Source organism: Myripristis murdjan, chromosome 22 (genome assembly GCF_902150065.1).
Source record: "Myripristis murdjan chromosome 22, fMyrMur1.1, whole genome shotgun sequence".
NCBI lineage: Eukaryota > Metazoa > Chordata > Actinopteri > Holocentriformes > Holocentridae > Myripristis > Myripristis murdjan.
The window spans coordinates 24427044-24445773 of record NC_044001.1 but is presented as its reverse complement, the minus strand read 5'-3'; the positions used below and the strand labels follow the sequence as shown (position 1 = coordinate 24445773).

Here is an 18730-nt window from a genome sequence, read left to right as displayed (position 1 = left end):
GGCCAAAATTGTCCAGGTGGTGTGTTTGTGGTCACCTGTTCTCCGGCTCTTCCTCAGAGTGGTGAGCTCTGTCTCTCAGTGTTGTCTCTTGCCATGGCCTCTGTATTGTTATACATATTGCATCACAAGTTTGTTTCTAATACCCCGTGGTTCACTGGGCAAAGCCCCTGATGTCTTCAGGGCCTAGCAATGCCTCTGGTGGTAGGTATTAAAAAACATGTCAAAGTCATAAATAATGAATCTGGAAAGTCTACCATTACTGCATACAAATTGTATTGTAGGAATATTATGCCATGGCAGCAACACTCACAGTATGGTTATTTAGCCCTGGACAGATCACCTTTTTTAATCCAGATAACATGACTTTAATGAGGCCTTGAAATATTTTAAAAATGAGTGCATGGCCTTAAAAATCCCTAGTAGTTTATTCAACCTGAGCAGCCCAATTCATCACCATGCCTAAGCTCTTGGACCAAACCCTTCCAGACTTGAAGGACTTCACCAAACAGTGACTCACCAGTCACTGAAAAGTCCTTGAATCTGATGTTTCTGAGAATGTTGGAAACCTTGTGAATTGTAATTAGAACAAACACACAGTAGAAGTTACAGATGAAACTGTTTGTTTTTATTTGATGTTTCAGTGCACATTCATTAAAATATCACCATTTTATTCTAATCAGGTCACATCATATATCTGTAAACCCATACCACACATCAAGGAATTGTTTTACAAGGAGTAAAAGAACCAACAAAACATTGCTGTGTTTAAAACAACAATAAAACATGTAAAAAATGTGTTGGAAATTGCATTAGTGAAGTTAATGTCAGCGAACAACAATAGCTGGTGGACCAGAGTTTTTAATTTTTTTTTCCATTCATTTGAACAAATCAGCCACAACCAAAATGTTGCCGGCATTTCATTGTGATAGGTGTTTATTTCCCACCCTGGCATCAGTGTAAGTGCAATGTAGTCTGTTATTGTTGTCATTAACAATGAGTGCATGAAAGACTTTCTTGAATATTTACATGCCATGCAGAGCAGAGTGAAGGCCGATTTGTGGTTCTGCAGACCAGAAATTACTTACTTACACTGTCTTACTTATATTTTTTCACAAATGTTGCAAATTTACATTTCTTCTCAGTGTGTTAGTGTGTGTTTTATTGGAATAGGACTTAATGTCATAAAAAATAAGTTTATTAAGAATTGCTAGAGCACAGAATGGGATATTCAACTTAATATGTGGCATCTGAATCTCATTCCTGCTTAAGAACATAGTGAAGCTACTTTGAAAAGTCAATAACAGACTTGGAAAAGTGAGGAACCTGAGCCTGTATGGAAAGATAGCATAAGTCATGAACATATTATGTTCCTATGTTTTTTATGACTCTTCCACTGTTTTTTTGTGTTTGGTGTTTTATTTTATTTGTTTATACACTAATATGTAGGAATTTTGATGTGTACATGCAGGTACATTTTCTCGAGCTGAAAATTTATGATTATGATTTACTCTCTTATTTTCCTCATGTATGTGTATTTGTTGTCTTAGTCGTTTTATTTATCGGTGAGGGGGGTGGGAGTGGTGTGGGAGGGAGAGGCACAGAGTACTACTGTGTTTCACTGTTTACATAATAGCGCTGGCCATTGTGCACATTATGAAAATAAAAAGGATGTAGAAAAAAACAATGCACAGCAAAAATCACTGTAAATGCACTGTACAATGAAAACTGTATTGAGTGAGATTAACCTGAATGCATTCTTTGCAGATGTAGTGAACAGGTAGATGTTATGTTTGACAGGTGGATGTTATAAACTGTCTGGTAAACTTTGCTTGAATCAGAGGTTTTTCTCTGCTGGTGCAACCTCCAAGAAAAGCTGCAGGAATATTGTGACCTTCTTCAACAGGCCGGGGCAGAGCTTGTAATGGATGAAGGGCACATAGACTAAAACTCCACTGAAGATGAATAAAGTCACATAGAGGTATTCTATCTGGGGACTGTCCACGATGGGAGCCAGCACAAGGCCGACCGATGCGATAAGGATCAATATGGGGATTACAATGGGCACCTGTGAGAGAGAGGTGAGAGGAAGAAAGAAGCGTCACGACAAGAGGATACCAGCTGGAACGCCTGTGCATGTAAATCTACAGCTCCTATTCTCATCCAGTGTGCTGTGGATGAAGCCTCTGCTCAAAAGATACAGTAAATGAACATATTCCTCTTTGATAAATAACAAGGAGTGTTTGCTGACTTCTATGTGACTAACAAGAGAAAATGACCTTGTATGGCCTGTGGAGTTCTGGCTTCTTGATCTTGAGGTAGAGTAGTCCAGAAAGAGTGATTCCACGGAAAAACCAGGCAGTGAAACTGACAATATCAGTGAAGACAAACATCAGACAAAAACAGGCTGTATATGGGGCATTCTATCAAACATGTCCAAAATGCTGTCCCCTGACAAAAAAACAAAAAAAGCAAAAAAATTATGTATTCAGTCATATATGGTTACAAAGGTCTTTAAATCCAAACCATTAAACGGGATAGTGATAAGCTAAAGACATACAAAATCATCATTAATAGTTAGGGTAGGCCTTCTTTCTATTGGGAAGTAGCTGTCCCCAGCCCCGACCTCTAAAATTCAATTCATGTAAATAACACCAAAAACATTTTTTCGATTTTTTTTTCAAAAGTGTAGTTTAACAGATATTTGTGATTAAGGCTAAACAGAAGTTGAAAGATTTAGATCTATTGTGGGAATAAGTTATAAATTAGTTTTAATATGCTGAAAATTTTTTATTTTATGTCACAACCGAAACACAAGACTTTTAATCCATTGGTTGAGTCTGGATTATAGACACACCCCTGAATCTTTGAGAAGGGAAAGCACTCTGCAGCCATTTAGCTCATGAATGCATGATAAGTTGCTGATTCCCATCATTTTCTGAAATAAATGACTTCTAAAGTCTGAAAATCAGTGTGTTACATTAAAACATGTCAAGACTGGACATATATTTACTTGAATTTGCGTAAATATCTTGGAGTTTTATCAACATATTATGTTTTTCTGTGAGAACAAGTCTTCAACTGAAACGGTCACAACCGAAACATCTGGTAATGTTTTGGTTGTGACAAAATAGAATGATTAGTAGTTAAACCCCATCATTTTGAAATGTGTGTTCTAAATATTTATGTCAGTAATCTCTTTTAAGCAAACTAACATATTTAAGACACTGATTTGTTTTGTATTTATTGTTCTGCTTTCTATTTGAAATTGTAGAGCTCAGGGCAAGACATCATGCCAAAACAGAATAGTGAATTACATTCAGCTATGTAGTGTATGTGCGTGGAAGAGTGTGTATCTGCGTGGGTGTGTGTGTCTGTGTCACTAAAAAGTATGAACCGTGATCAATGAACAAAGTGAACTGCATTCAGTTGTATTGTGTATGTGTGTAAGATTGTGTAGAGTGTGCATTATATCAATAAATGTCCTTACAAGGATATAAAGACAGGAATATGTGTGTCTGTGGGTGGGCATGTTAGTGTGCACATGTGATGCTACCTCCCATTAAAAACCGAAAAACCTCTCTAAATTGAGGATGATTCTTCAACAACGACTGATCAAAAACTATCAAAGTTGACCAATACAACCCATGAATTATAGAGGTATAAGTAAACTCAGTTGTGTTTACAAACTTTATTCTAGTATCCTTAATGAACGGCTGCTAAATTATTTAGAAACATCTGGGCTCTTAGCCGATGAACAAAATGGATTTCGAAAATACACATCCTGTGTTGACCACATATATTCTTTATGTACTATAACTTATGCTAGAATCCAGAACAGGAAGCCAACTTTCTGCTGTTTTATCGATTTTCAAAAAGCTTTTGATTGTTTAAAGCATGATTTACTTTGTTTTAAGTTGTTAAAAATTGGGGGGGATGGGAATTTTTATAGGGCAATAAAAGCAATGTACCAGAGTCCAATGGCGTGTGTCCAGGTCAATGACCTTAAGACCGGATGGTTTCTGACCCCTTTTGGAGTCAAGCAGGGCGACATTCTGTACCCGACACTGTTTGCTATGTTCATAAATGATTTAATAACTGAAATTAAGCAAGCAGATGTTAGGATCAGATTGGGGGATATAGTGGTCAGTACCCTTTGTTATGCAGATGATTTGGTCCTCCTCGCAGAATCTGAGATAGATCTCCAAATTCTTCTGAACATTGTTTATCATTGGTGCAACAAATGGAGAATGAAGATAAATAATGATAAAACAAAGATCACGCTAGGAGCCGTCCTTAATAAAATCGAATTCTGTCGGGACCTCAGGTTTAAAACCTACACACAGCTCTTTAACTCCTGTGTCTGCCCCGTTTTTGACTATGCTGCTGGAGTCTGGTGCTATAGTAAACATGTCGAAAGGGATGTGACACAGGACAGAGCAATGCGCTGTTTCTTAGGGGTGCATAAACTGGCCCCTAAGCTTGCTGTGAGGGGCGACATGGGGTGGGCGCCACCTGTAGTGCGGCATAAGGCTGACATGGTGAGGTTATGAAATACATTAATTGCCATGCCCGAGTCCGGACTCAAACAAATTTTCTAATGGGATCTTTCTACAGGCAGATCCTGGACCAAGGAGCTGGAAAGGGTTTTGGTTGAAACTGGTTTACAACACGTATTCAGAAATAAATTGAGGTGTAGTGTTAGGCAAATTAAATCTATATTGTTTGATAGCTACAAACAGAAATGGACCAAAGAAATATGGAGGAAACCAAAGATAAGAACCTATTGTCTGATAAAAAACAGCTACCAGTCTGAACCCTATGTCACCCTTAACCTGACCAGAAACCAGCGGTCTGTCTGTGCCCAGTTCCGGTGTGGCATTTTGCCCCTGGCTCTGGAAACAGATCACTTCCACTCTATTCCGGAAGAGGACAGAAAATGTTGTCTATGTGACCTAAAATTGAAAGTTGAAAGTTGAAAATGAAATGCACTTTTTGCTTTATTGTCCATTGTACCATACTCTTAGATTCAGTCTCTTTTGTAAGGTTTCTGACTGTGATCCATTTTCCGATGAATCAATGTTGCAATATTTGTTTACCAAAGAAGTGTTTCCACTTGCTAAATATCTGTCAGACGCACTTCATCTACGCAAGACTACTCTCTTTGTTGCGAGGTAGCTTGCCTTTATATCTCATGTAACTTGTTTTGTTCTGCCATCTTTTTCTCTTTGATTTTTTATTTGCCCTTTTGCAGTGTCTTGTAAGCCCATAGGGCTGGGCACCATTAATGGTGCATGACACTCTTTGAGAAAAATAAAAACTAAACTAAACTAAACTGTAAGAAACATGCATTTGTGGGATGAGCAGCAGAACTGAGTATGTGGGTTGCGCCCATGAAAAATTTGCCAAATCTTCTCTGCCAATGCCAAACAGCTTATTTTGCCATTGACTCTTGTTTGGTGTATTGGATGATTGAAGTTTGAAGAAACAAGACATATTGGCAATTTAACAATTAATTCATTTAACAAACAGGAGCCTCAGTAGTGTGTGGAAGAACCATACACAGCCACAACAGCCTGGCACCTACTCCTCATGCTGGTAACCAGCGTGGTCACACACCGCTGTGGGATGGCATCCCATTCTTCAACCAGCATTTGTCGCAAGTCAGCCAATGTGTTGGTCACTCTAGTCTAGAACGAACAGCACGCCCAAGCTGATCCCACAAGTGTTCAGTGGGGTTGAGGTCAGGACTGCTGGCAGGCCATTCCATCCTCTCCACTCCCAAATTCTGGAGGTAGTCTCTGATAAACCCCTCCTGTGGGTGGCTGGTTGCAGAATCTCATCTCAATATCTCTCTGCATTGAGATCACCTCCAATGGTGACAAGCCTCGTTTTTCCAGTGAGGGAGATACTGCCCCACACCATCACACTGCCTCCACCAAAAGATGTTACTCTATTGGTGCAGCACTCAGGATAGCATTCTTCTCCACACTTTGACCCTATGATCCAAATGCCCTAGGCAGAATCTGGACTCACCGCTTCGCGGCTTGTCTCTGACATCCCCCATTATATGGAACTTGGCCTTCACTTTGGAGATGGTACTAGGGCTCACTCCAAATAATGATGCAACTTGGTTTTGCGGAACACCGGTTTGAAGTTGCCCTATCGCACGGGCCCAATCCAGATCAGTCAAACGTGGCATGCCAATTCCTGGAGCAGATACCTACTGACCACTGTAGCAGGGCCAATGCTCAAAGGTGCTGCCAATCAGGTGCCAATCAGGCACCTGATTGGCAGCACCTGGGGGTACCAGAAGCTCAAAACAAGAGTCAATAGCAACAGGAAAATAAGCTGTTAGGCATTGGCAGAGAAGATTTAGCAAATTTTTTCATGGGTGCAACCCACATACTCAGCTCTGCTGCTCATCCCACAAATGCATGTTCCTTACAAATGTGGCACCATTTTAAAGGGAAATGAACAGGCTTTCCAATGGTATAAGATTTATTGCCAAAAAGCACTGTTACAACAAAGAAATAATCTACCAAACACAAATTTCCTTACTTTTTGTGCAATGTTTAGATGTAGTATTTAAAAATGTGTATTTGGCGGAGCTCCATTTGGGGGGAAGGCTCAGAAATTGGCATGTGACTCACTGACCTTTTCAGAAATAAGATAACAGAGCTGACAAGTACACAATGCAAGTGACAGTACAGAACAGATCTAATGGCTCCATTTTTTGTCTATCTTTATGCAGATGACACAATTCTATATTGTTTTGCTGATGCTGTACAATGCTGTGTAAAACCTACAACTTTATGTTAGCACTCTTCAACATGCACTTGTCATCCTTGAACTAGCAATTCAATTGATTATTGACATGAATGACTGATCACTCATTAGTAACACTTCAGTTTTCTCATATATGTTTTTTTTTCAAACTGCACTGAAAGAATGGACAAAGTTTTTACCTGATGAAGTTGACAATGGACTCAAAGTCTCCAGGAATCAGTACTACAAGGGAGATGATGGTGGTGAAAATCAGCGCTGGGGATGGAGTCAATCTGTGGACATGAGCCATGGCCAGAATATCTGGCTACAAAGAAAAGACAAAATGAAATGATATCAGAATTAGAATCAGAAATTATTCATTGATCCCCAAGGGGAAACTGGGTAAATAATTCTACTTCTTCTTCTACCTCTGCTACTACTACTACAGTTACCACCCCCACTATTAATGTTGCTGCAGGTCACTGCTATTTCTACTACAGGTTCAAGAACCATTATAATTACTAATACCACTGCTGCTATTACTGCTACTGTTGTTACTTACTACTATGACTGCAACTGCTACTGTTAGCAATAACTGAAATTATGTTGCTTTGTTCTAGCTGAGAGCACCAATTACTTTCCTCAGAAAACAAACAAACAATTAAAAAAAAAACAATATAAACTACAACTACATCAAATGAAACAGGAAAACAACTTTGTATAGAGCAACAACTTCCCACTACAGCACCCAATGGAGCACCCAGTTACCCTTACATTTTTGTGTGTAATTTGACCATTTCCCAAATCATAGGAGCCATAGCGATGAGTTCTAGCAAGATTATGGTGTACTTCCTCAGAAACACAGAAAAGGAAAATTATTTTCACATTTGGGTTGCCACCCCTGCCTTGTTTGTCCGTTTTGCACAACAGTAAGCCGTTCACATAACCAAGCTGCCAATATCTTGAAAGCTTAGTCTTGAGATGATGGAGTCAACTCACCAGTCAGTGAGGAATATAAATGTCCTGATCTGCACTGACTGTAGAAAGCCCATGATGATAGCAGCACTGCAGTACACAGAGAGCATTAGCAGAATTCAGACAGGAAGGACAGGTCTGGGATGGGGAGAGGCCCTGCGGTTCTGGTCCAACACCAGCAGAGAGGAGAAGAAGGAAATGGTGGTGTCGGAAGTGACAAGGATGGATAACAAACGCTTCAAATAACGGCCATAGACTTGATCTTGGTGCTGTTAACAGAGCATCATTAACAGAGCATCGTTAACAGAGCATGGTGGACCTATGGAAGACTCCACAGGCAAGACTCAGTTTCGACATCAAGGCAACTTACAACACACTCCCCTGTGGTTTGGCCAGAGAGGATGTTGCTCCCTCTGCAGCAGTCCAAATGCTACCATCCAGCACATCTTGGTAGGCTGCAAGGTCATGCCTGTACATTGTAATGTGGTCCAGCAATACCAAGACTGTGCTCCCCACTGAACTAACTGTCCCATGCGAGGAGGGAGTAGAATCGTGCTCCAAGAGGAAGGATGAAAGAGGAAGTACTCAGATGTCACCACAGAGTGCAAGGAGCCTTTTCCAGATGTTCGCCTCTTGAAGGACATCAGCGTTACTGGAGGAAACCAGCAGAGGGCCCTGTAAGACCTGGCTGAAGAGACTGAGAAAAGCAACTTTTGGCCTTGGTTTGGAAGGAAAGACAAGTGTTGGGGCAACACTTAACATGAAGGCCAGCTGCAACAGGTGGTAGGAAGACTTCCCTGCCACTGCCCCACAACCAGGGGATGAGAAAGATGTAGATCGGTGGTACCTGGCTGACGTCTCTGCAGTTAACCTGGGCAGTAGAGGATGTGCGTCAGGCAGCAATGCCTTACTTACACCTACCTGTATAATCAATGTTAACTTAATAATTTTGGATATATTTAGTAATTAATGTGATTCTTACCATGTGTCCCTCCCTTGCAGCAACAAAGCACACACGGCCACCACTGAAAAATGACGCATTCAGAGAACCAAAAGCAGATAATGCTGCAGCCACAGACATGATCCATCCCCAGTCTCCCAGGACCTTATTCCTGTGGAAAAATAACAAAAAGCAAAAGTTAAGAGTTCCCACAATGGCTGCCAAAACATTTCCCCCATGCAATTACAGGTGAAGTAGGTGTAGGTATTTATAACTCTTCAGCATCTTACATACTGCACAGAGAACTTTTGAAGTCATATATTATACTGTCATAGCAGTGTAAAGGGGCAATAAGTAACATTTTTACTGCCTCATACACTAGAATTAAATCTCCATACTACAGCAAATCTTAGAGGGAGGCTATGGTTGTCAGTCAATACCAACAATGAATGAACAATTACTGATGAGATTTCTGGCTTTCAAAACTCACTTTCCAGCCCATATCTGAAAAAACCCATTGCACCAGAAGTTGTGGCAACTCCCCCTAGTCTCTTTTAGAGGCTGATAAAACGTATAAATTACACATTGCAACTCTGATTTGCCATTTCTGTTGCCGAAACTGCAAATTGTCAAAGCATCCTGTTTTGGAAGTAACCATCTGAATCTGGTATTCTTAATACCTCCAACAAAGACAGGTGCTGTCTTACCCCCAGGTTACTGCTACAGCACTGGAGGTAATCAGCTCTCTTGGTGTCAGTACTACAAAGTAGCTCACGTTCACCAGCAGATACAACACAGTCACCATGGACATGGTGATCAAAACAGCTCTGGGAAGATTCACCTGACCAAGAGATGACAAGAAACACAGCACCATTAATACCATGTACAATCTGGCATGACGGGTCATTATAATGAAATGTAACGAAATTAGACTTTATCATACAATGCCAAAGTATTCCAGAGAAAAAGAAAAGTTTTTTGTTTGGTGACTTTAGATTTTGTTCACCATTGCTAGGTTGTAATAAGGCTTCAAGAATGGGTTTTCAACGGGTTTCAGTGGGTTTAACACAATCTCAATATCTTCCCTTTCTTGTCATCAAGACCTTCACATTGGCCTTGCATTACTTTGTATCTGAACTGTCATATTATGAAGTTGCATGAATTTGTCAAGAACAATCACAGTTCTCAAGGTTGTTTATTTCAGTCCAGGTCAAAAATCCAGAGAGGCAAACAGACAGGCGGAGGTACCAAAATGTCAGGCAGAAGGGGTCAAAACCAGGCAGACTATATCTCAGGTGAAGGCACAACGAACAAGGACGAAACTCGGAAAACTCGGAACAAACAGGTCATACATGGGGAATCTTACTCATTCGACTGGACTGTTGCTACAACGAGACAAGGCAATCTGCCACTGAGACACTGGGGGGCACCGGTAATAGACACAAAGGAAGGAGGAGAGTGTGTGTGTGTGTGTTCGTATTCATGCAGCTATGAGCAGTGTGTGCGTGATTTGATGGTTGTGCTGGATGTGTTTTGGGGCCACAAACAGAATTTTGTTTAGGGCCACCAAAGTCGTAGGGCCAGCTCTGCCCTCAGGGGACAGTATTGTCCTCCGTCCTCTTTACCCTGTACACTGCAGATTTCCATCACAACTCTGTGCTCTGTCACATGAAAAAATTCTCAGATGACACAGTAGTTGTTGCGTGTATTAAGGAGAGCGAGGAGGAGGAATACAGGAAGAGCTGGTATGTGACTTCGAGGAGTGGTATCAAAAGAACCAACTGCACCTGAACACATTGAAGACCAAGGAGATGGTTCTTGATTTCAGGCGCCAGCCCGCTCCCTCTCTCCCTGTCAGCATTGGAGGAGAAGCAGTAGAGACGTCTCTCTGAGGAGAGACCAGCATCCTAAAAGCTCCTAAAAGCCCTGCTTTTAGGAGCTGGATCTGAAGTTTTGCTTTGTTTTGCAGCAGTTTTGTCAGCTTGATTTGTTCCTGTGCCAGGAGTGTCTGTGTTTCTGATCTTTCAGTTTCTTGTTCAATAAGTGATTTATAGGCATCATCATTATTATTTGGCAAAAGACACTTCAAACCTCTTTTCTGAGCTCCTGTGACTGCTGGCTCTACCAGTGAGTGTCCAGGTTGTTCTTCAATAAGAGGGCTAACCCTAACCCTAACCCTAATATCTAGAACCACATCCGTGTATTCACCTTTCTTAAAGGGTTTGTTGCCTGTTTGGGCATTTTTTGCTTCAGCAAGCTCCTTTGTTGCTCTGGACCTCAAATTCTTCCATCGAAATTTGACCTGCTCCAAGGACCTCTTCTGGCCAGACCCCATTGCATTCACATTCTGGGTGATTTCAACCCAAATGTCTTTTTTCCTTTTGTTAGTCACCAGCCCACCTGAAACAGAACTTCCTACTATTGAGGCATAATGGCACTTAACACCCTCTAGCAGTGTGTGGGTCTCTGCAACAGTGAAATTGGGTCCTTTTGAGTCCAAATCCTACTGAAAAGTTTTGAACAACACAAACTGAATATTTGATCCAGAAAAAAACAGGATAGGATTACGTGATCTAATCCAATTTCAGAATCCTTCTTTCCCTTTTGAACAACCCATTTTCAAGATTTGATCCAATCCAATTAATTATCAAAAATATTATAAATTACATAAATACTCTTGCAATTAAATCCTTTAATATTATACAACAGTTGAACTGAAGAAACGTAAACCATTATTTTGCACAAAGATGTCAGCACTCTGTCAGTGCTCTTGAGTGTGCATAGATTCTATTAAGAATCTTCTTAAAAACTGATTAAGTGGGTTTTAAGAACAAAATTGTTCTTAAGAACAGCTGGAGAATGAAGCCTTATGTCTTCTCCATCTGTACTCTTTTTATGCATATTTTTCATGTTTGTTTTTCCATGCATTTGTTTTTATTTTCCACATAAGTGAAGCACTTTGTAACTGTGCATTTAAAAAAATGCTATATAAATAAAGGTTTACTAACTTACTTACCTCTGGTTTTTTCAGCTCCTCGATCACGTAGTTCAAATTGTACCATCCGGCGAAAGACCAGAGGCCATGGTAGAAAGCCATCCCTAGAGCACTCACAGAGTACTGAGTGCCTTCAAATGCATTTTCAACTTTTAAATTTCCCTCAAGGACACTGCTGTCCTGTATGACAGCCACCAGCCCTCCAATGACAATCACTAACAACGAACCCACCTTGGCCACCAGGAACACCACTTGGATTCTAATGACAAGGCGAACACTTAAGCTGTTGAGTATGCTAGCAACCAGTAGAGCTGCAGCAGCAGCACACTTCACCATCAGCTGGGGAGGGTGGCAGTCAGCGTAGAAGGGTGCAAGTGCATATTGTGCAATGCTGATAGATACTGCTGTATTGCTTGTTGTCCTTGCGAGCAAAACATAATTATATGCCGTAAAGAAAGCAGGAAATGGGCCACAGATCCGTAGTATGTAGATAAAATCCCCACCAGATTCTGGAATGAGTGTCCCGATCTCTGCATATGACAGTGCCCCACACAAAGATATAAGACCTGAGAGAGCCCAAATGACCAAACTTGCTCCAGGGCTTCCTGCATTGGCCAGTACAAACTGTGGTGACATGAATATACCAGATCCAATTATGGTTCCTGCAATTAGTGCTACACCACCAATCACACCCATTTCTCGCTTCAATTTCAGGGTGCCAGGTTTCATGTCAGCCATGGCCAGATAGCGGTTCTTGTTTCTGGTCGATGATATCCAGTCTTACAGCGCACAGAGCAGGATGAAGTACTCACACATCTGAGAACTGCTGAAGAGGTGTGAGTGAAAAAAGGGGAACAAGGAAAGAACAAAATTGGCATAGAAAAGCACTTAAGGTTACTGCTACTACTATTAGTGCTACTCAAGGTTAATATTTTGTAGTGTACATCATTAATCTTTAATTTTTTAGATAGCATAAGTCTATGCCCTCTACAATGTTTAAATGTGTTGACTGGTTAAAAAATGACCTGATCTGTGAGAAAATTACCCATGAAACCCTTGCCTCTGGACATTTCACCTCCTCAGTTATGTAGTTTAAAGTTTTCAATCCATCATAGGACCACAACACCGGACATCTGTCCCCTCAAAGGGCTTCCCAGAATTCTCAGTGTGGCCCTTGAAAAACATCATTACTCCTCCAAGTATGATTAATGATTCTTGGATTTCAGTGTTTAATGAATACTTTAAAATTATATCTAGTACTTATTACAGCACTACATTATAGCTACATGTGCTGTAAAAAATTACAAGGTCAGCCGTTTTTGTTTGTTCAAATGTGCTGCCAATGATCAAGCGTCACTCAGAGGCCAGGCTTTTCAGCAGAAACTGGCTCAGGTTAGTTCAGTTCAGTTCAGTTCAGTTCAGCTGCTTTTATTGTCCCACAAGGGAAACTTGGCTTGCAGACAGGTAAAAAAAAAAAAAAAAAAAAGACAAATATCAAAACATAATCACATATAAAACAAGACAGACAACTCACAAGCAACAGTCAAGTCTGGCTGAAATGGTACCACTAGGAACAGATTAAAGCTGTGATTTAGCATAGTGCAAATTAAGCAGGGTTATTGCTCTGGGGACAAAGAAGTTTCTGGTCTTATAAAATGGAACTCTAAATCTCCAGCCTGAGGGGAGAACCTCAAATTGCAGTGGAGGGGGTGGCTTTCACAGTGTAATATAAACATAGCTTTATGAAGAACCTGCTTCTCTAAGATGGCTGTCAGAAAGTCTGCGGGGTTTCAATCAGCTCACCAGCTACCTTCACAATGTGGCCCATTTGTTTTTTGTCCCAGACACAAATGCTGTCAAACCAGGCAATACAGGAAAAGGTGAGTACAGATTGAATAAAGGACTTATAAAAAAGAGACACTGTCCAATGTCCACATTAAAAGAGTTCGACTTTCTCAAGAAGTACAAACGTTGTTGTCCCTTGTTCCGTGTTCAAATTTTAGTCTGTTATTAATCATTGTTCCCAGATACTTGTACTGGTCAATGAATTCTATTTGCTTCCCTTTAATGTATGTGGGTAGAGGTAAGCAGGTTTGGGCTCTTCTAAGGTCAGTGACCATGTCCTTAGTCTTAAAGGGATTAAGAAGGAGGAAGGACTCATCACACCACTGGACAAACTCATCTACCACTGGCCCATGCTTAGATACAATTTTATGGAGAAGACTGACAATAACAGTGTCATCAGCGAATTTGAGAATGTGCTTATCCCCATGCTGGCTTCTACAGTCATTTGTGTAGAGGATGTAGAGCTGTGGACAGGACACAGCCCTGTGGAGAACCAGTGGATTCGTTCTGACAGATAGCCGTTAACCTTTATCCTCTGTGACTTCGGTGTTATAAAAATCAATGATCCAGGCTACAAACAGTCTTTCCAAGTAAGAATTCATTATTAATTTCTTGGCCAAAACATGCGGCTGAATAGTATTAAAAGCAGATGAAAAATTTAAAAATAAAAGCCTGGCATGTTTGCCTGTTCCTTCTAGGTGACTAAATAAAAGATTGAGCAGTGTGATTTGAGCATCCTCAACCCCCCTCCCTGCCCTATATGCAAACTACATAGGATCTAGTTTGTTCCCCACTCTTGCTAGCAGTGCAACCTTAACCAACCTTTCAAAAGACTTCATAACTAGTGAGGTCAGAGCTACTGGCCTAAGGTCATTTAGGTTCCTGGGTGTATTGTTTTTTGGTACCAGAACAATAATGGATACTTTCCATACTGCACACAACCCTAACATCATCCTGAGTAAATGAAAGGGGGGTTGGCTCAGACCTAGCTGGTCCTTTCCATAATTTATCAACTTCATCTGAAAAATCATAAATATCAAAACGTGAATAAAAGGCATTTACACAGTAAAAGGCCCACACACTTAGGACACACAGGTTCGTTATACTTAAAGGCTGGAGACGTGGGTTCAAAGTGTACAAAATGTTTTATTTAAGATAATTTTTAAAATTCACACAAGGAGGGGAAAGGGAACCTAACCAGGCGCTGAGGCTTACTAGTTGGACAGAGGCTAGTGAAAGGGAGAGGGATCCACCAAAACAAACCAAAAATCACCCAGGCACACGTGACACACACTCGGTTATGAAATAAACCAAATCCCAGGGAAGCACAGCACACACAAAGGGGGGGATACCGCCACCCAAATCACCAGCACCACCACCACCGGCCTTCAGCAACTGAAAAGGATAACACAAATTAATGGGGAAGAAACAAAGCAAATAAATGCAACAAAATCTACTAATTGAACAGAATATATGAAATGATAGCAGATTTCAAATTAAACTACACAAATTATACAATATAATAAATACACAAATGAAACAAAACAAAACAAAAAGAATAAGCTGATACAATTAATCCAAACTAACGAAATATAACTTCCACTTAGCCACACATTAAAAAAAAACAAGTTAAACATTCAGCTTCGGAAGACAAAGCAGGAGACAACAGCAGGAGACAACGGTCCTGCGTTCCAAAACGCATTCTTCTACTGCAGCTGCCCTTGCAAAGTATGCAGTGTAGTATGCAATATGCATGCGAATGCATACTATTGAGACACACTACATACATCATCCCTGAAGTCCGACCCTCTTGCTCACTTCCGCCGCCGTCTGTAGCGGCAAATTTGAATGTTGCTGTCAAAATGCCGGTGCTGTTTCATACTGCTCTGTCTGTCATATATCTTCTGTCTTCCTGTCGCTGCTGCTGTCACTGAGCAAGTTTTGTGCGATATGTGTGTTTTGTTGTCGTCCATATGTCGGCGTGGCTTGTACACGCAGCTCAGTCAGTGCAATGTAATGTCCGCTGCCCAAAAGATTGTGGGTCAGAATGGCCAGAGAAGCATGCTGAAATGCATACTGCGAAATCTGACCGGATTTAGTAGAACATCCTGGTATTGGCATACTGTATCTGACATAGTATGTATTGGGACATACTAATTCTTTTTTTTCCCTACTAAATATTATGGTAGTATGGGTATTGGAATGCAGGGTGGGAGACAAAACAGCCGGAGACAAAACAGCAGCGGTCCCAGTCAGCTGATAGTGACAGCAGCGTAAATATGATCAGCTGATTCCATTTCACCTGACAGAAATAGCGTTAGCATCCAGGGAGATACAGCAGAAGCAGACATACATGGGCGTGCAAAGGAAGAGGCAGGGAGAGAGCCACTGCTTATATACTCCATTCCCACTCAGTGATCGGCCACCAGTGGTGCTCCATAATGAGCCGCAGCACAGCACATAGAGAAATAAAAAGATATTTCTATGCTGCTAAATAGACAATCTCTGCTTTGAGTCTAGATTCCTGCTGCCCTAGTGTCATTCCAGTGTGCACATGGCTGTTTGAAGCTTCTGCGTTAGATTAAAAGGAAACTGCTGTTCCAGGACAAGAACAATGAAAGGTAAACGTCTTGTTCTAGACACATCTATAACAAACAGCAGGGATTAGAATCATCCTTGATTAAAAAAAAGAAAAAAAGAAAAAAAGAAAGAAAGAAAGAAACACATAATACCCTTTACGATGTGATAAGGGAACTTCTTTGGCTCATTCCTTGTTTACTACAGGTGACTCATTCATTCTCAGAGTTTTTCCAAAATTAATCACCAAAATCAAATGCAAAGTGCAAAAACTATATAGCTCAGGCTTTGCACTGTGAGTTGTTTTATAAACTGTGAAACCTTGAAAAATAAAACTCCTCATGTAACCATTCAATGCCATGGTGGTCACATTTGTAAAAGTTTACTCTAAATGACTCTAAATGTGTGTGAGACGAGGTCAGATTTAGGGAGCACTGACAGGAATTCATGTCCCAGACATATATATATATATATTTTGTGATAAAATGTTTTTATTGAATTTTAAGGCATCTTCATACATTCAACAGCACAGTGTTAGTCAAAAATGGTAAAGCACTAAATCACACAAAGGGTCAGTGATATATAGGAAGGAAAACAGGCACCTAAGAAGTAAATATGACACACAAAGTGAATTTAAAGTCAACATCTACCAAAGAGAAAATACACACATATATTCTCACATAACTTAGAGCAACACATATTATCATACACATATAGGCATAAACCGGCATACATACAATCAAGTAATTGCAATAAGGGATGTTGAATGAGGTAGCAAAATAGAGGTGTAAATAAAATAAAATAAAAGTCATAAGGAAATAAATATGTCCCAGACATATTTAGAGACATATTGAAGACACTCCTGTAAAATATATTTATAATCTCAATGAGGTTGTCCTGGATAAATAAAAGTAATATAAATAAATAGCATATTCATTCCTAATTGTACAATCCCCTCACAACATGTCATGCATACATTTACTGAGGAGCCAAGGCAGTTGTGCTAAGAATTGGTAGATTTTTGTAAAACACCTGAAAGGATAGATCATCAACTTGTCAGACAAACTTTGACATTTAGACTTTGAATCCTTGAAAATGGTATTAACTTGGGCATCATCCACCCCAGTCCTGCAAAGAAAGTTTGCATTGGTGGCAGCTATTTAAAAAAATGCCCAAACCATAAATGGTCATCTTGGAAATTCTCCTATCACAATGGTATATTTTTTACCCTCATCATGCACAATGTCATTGAAACAGTGAAATCTTTTGTTAGGGGAGATTACTGATTAACAAGAAGTACATAATCACAGGATCTCACAGAGCAGAAAATGTCAGTGCAACCTGGTATGCTGACCACAAATGATCACATGCCAGCGAGTATTGTCCACAAGTCAAAATTTGACAGAGATGACCTAGCTTCTGGATAAAGCCTACTCCTAGTCTATGACAAGGTTCAAGCCAGGTTAAAGATGTCTGTAAAGGCAAATAACCTCATACTGACAAAGTCAAATGTTATTCTAGTGGTCGTGGTCAGCTTGCCTTGACAGAAATACATAGCAAGATTTTCTAAGGACAAAAGTACTGTAAGATGTAGCTACTTATGAGAGTACCACAATAAGTATTCTAAGACTACATATTCTGGTTGGAAATGTATAGCCCTACAATTTACCAGAAGTTCATGTACATCATGTAGATGCAAGAGTTCCAACATGACTTGAATTCACAATTAAAATTCAAAAAGCTTTGGGGCTATTTCTCATGATAAGATTCTCAACAATAAAAGTAAGGAATGCTTTTTTTCACCAGTATTCCCCTTTTCCACTAATAGAAGATGAGTATACACATGGCAGTGATTGCTTATATAATCTAATTGTTTTGCATGGTACACTTGCTGAAAGACATTGCCCACTTTTTCTTACCTCTGGCTGTTTCAGCTCTTCTGTCACAGCATTCAATTTGTTCCAACCATCACAGGACCACAGCCCCTGGTAGAAGGCAATGCCAGTTGGACTGATGCCCCAGTTTGTTTTCAAAGGAGTCAATGATAAGAAATACCAGACCTCCTGTAACAATTACTACTAGTGCCAGGACCTTGGCCACCATAAAATACACTTGGACCGACACTGAAAAGCAAACACTGAGGCAGTTCACTGTGGCTAGCACAATGATTGCAGCCACGCATTTCACCACCTGCACAGGAGGTTTGCAATCCAAATACAAAGGGGCCATAACATATTCAGAAAAACTTAGTGCCATGCCAGCAACACTCGCAGGACTCACAAACGGCACAGAGCTGAAGCTTAACATGAGAACAATGACTGAGCCTGAGTCTTAAGGATATAGATGTACTCTCCCCCTGATTCTTGTATGACAGTGCCCAGTTCGGCATAGCAGAGAGATGCCAGTACTGCCAGCAGACCACAGCATGCCCACACCACCAAACTCGCTCCAGGACTGCTGATGTTGAAGAGCACCGACTGGGGGGACATGAAGATGCCAGAGCCAATCATGGTCCCTGCGATGAGGGACACTGCTCCAACCAGCCCGACTTCCCGTTTCAGGTTGAGCTTCTGTCCTTTGCAGTCCATAGTCACACTGGTTACAGACTGCCTGTTGTCCGACACCTTTTCCAT

At 40.6% G+C, this 18730-nt stretch overlaps 1 protein-coding gene across 1 annotated transcript; it reads right to left on the bottom strand.

Annotated features, from left to right (window-relative positions):
• Positions 1-1834: 1834 nt before the first annotated feature.
• On the bottom strand, positions 1835-18730 carry LOC115380763 (b(0,+)-type amino acid transporter 1-like). Its single transcript, XM_030081970.1, has 7 exons — positions 18470-18730; positions 11697-12203; positions 9388-9521; positions 8723-8852; positions 6966-7090; positions 2277-2364; positions 1835-2065 (listed from the first exon to the last, which is right to left on the bottom strand). Exons 1-7 carry the CDS (start codon positions 18728-18730, stop codon positions 1835-1837), a joined length of 1476 nt encoding a protein of 491 aa, XP_029937830.1.

Bases quoted from the DNA above. Each gene is read 5' to 3' on its own strand.
- LOC115380763 (XM_030081970.1), bottom strand. From the start codon at position 18,730: ATGGAAAAGGTGTCGGACAACAGGCAGTCTGTAACCAGTGTGACTATG. The intron at 9,522-11,696 runs GTAAGTAAGTTA...TCTCTTGGTCAG, and splicing joins AGGAGCTGAAAAAACCAGAG to GTGAATCTTCCCAGAGCTGT. The intron at 7,091-8,722 runs GTAAGAATCACA...TTTTCTTTGTAG, and splicing joins CTGCAAGGGAGGGACACATG to CCAGATATTCTGGCCATGGC.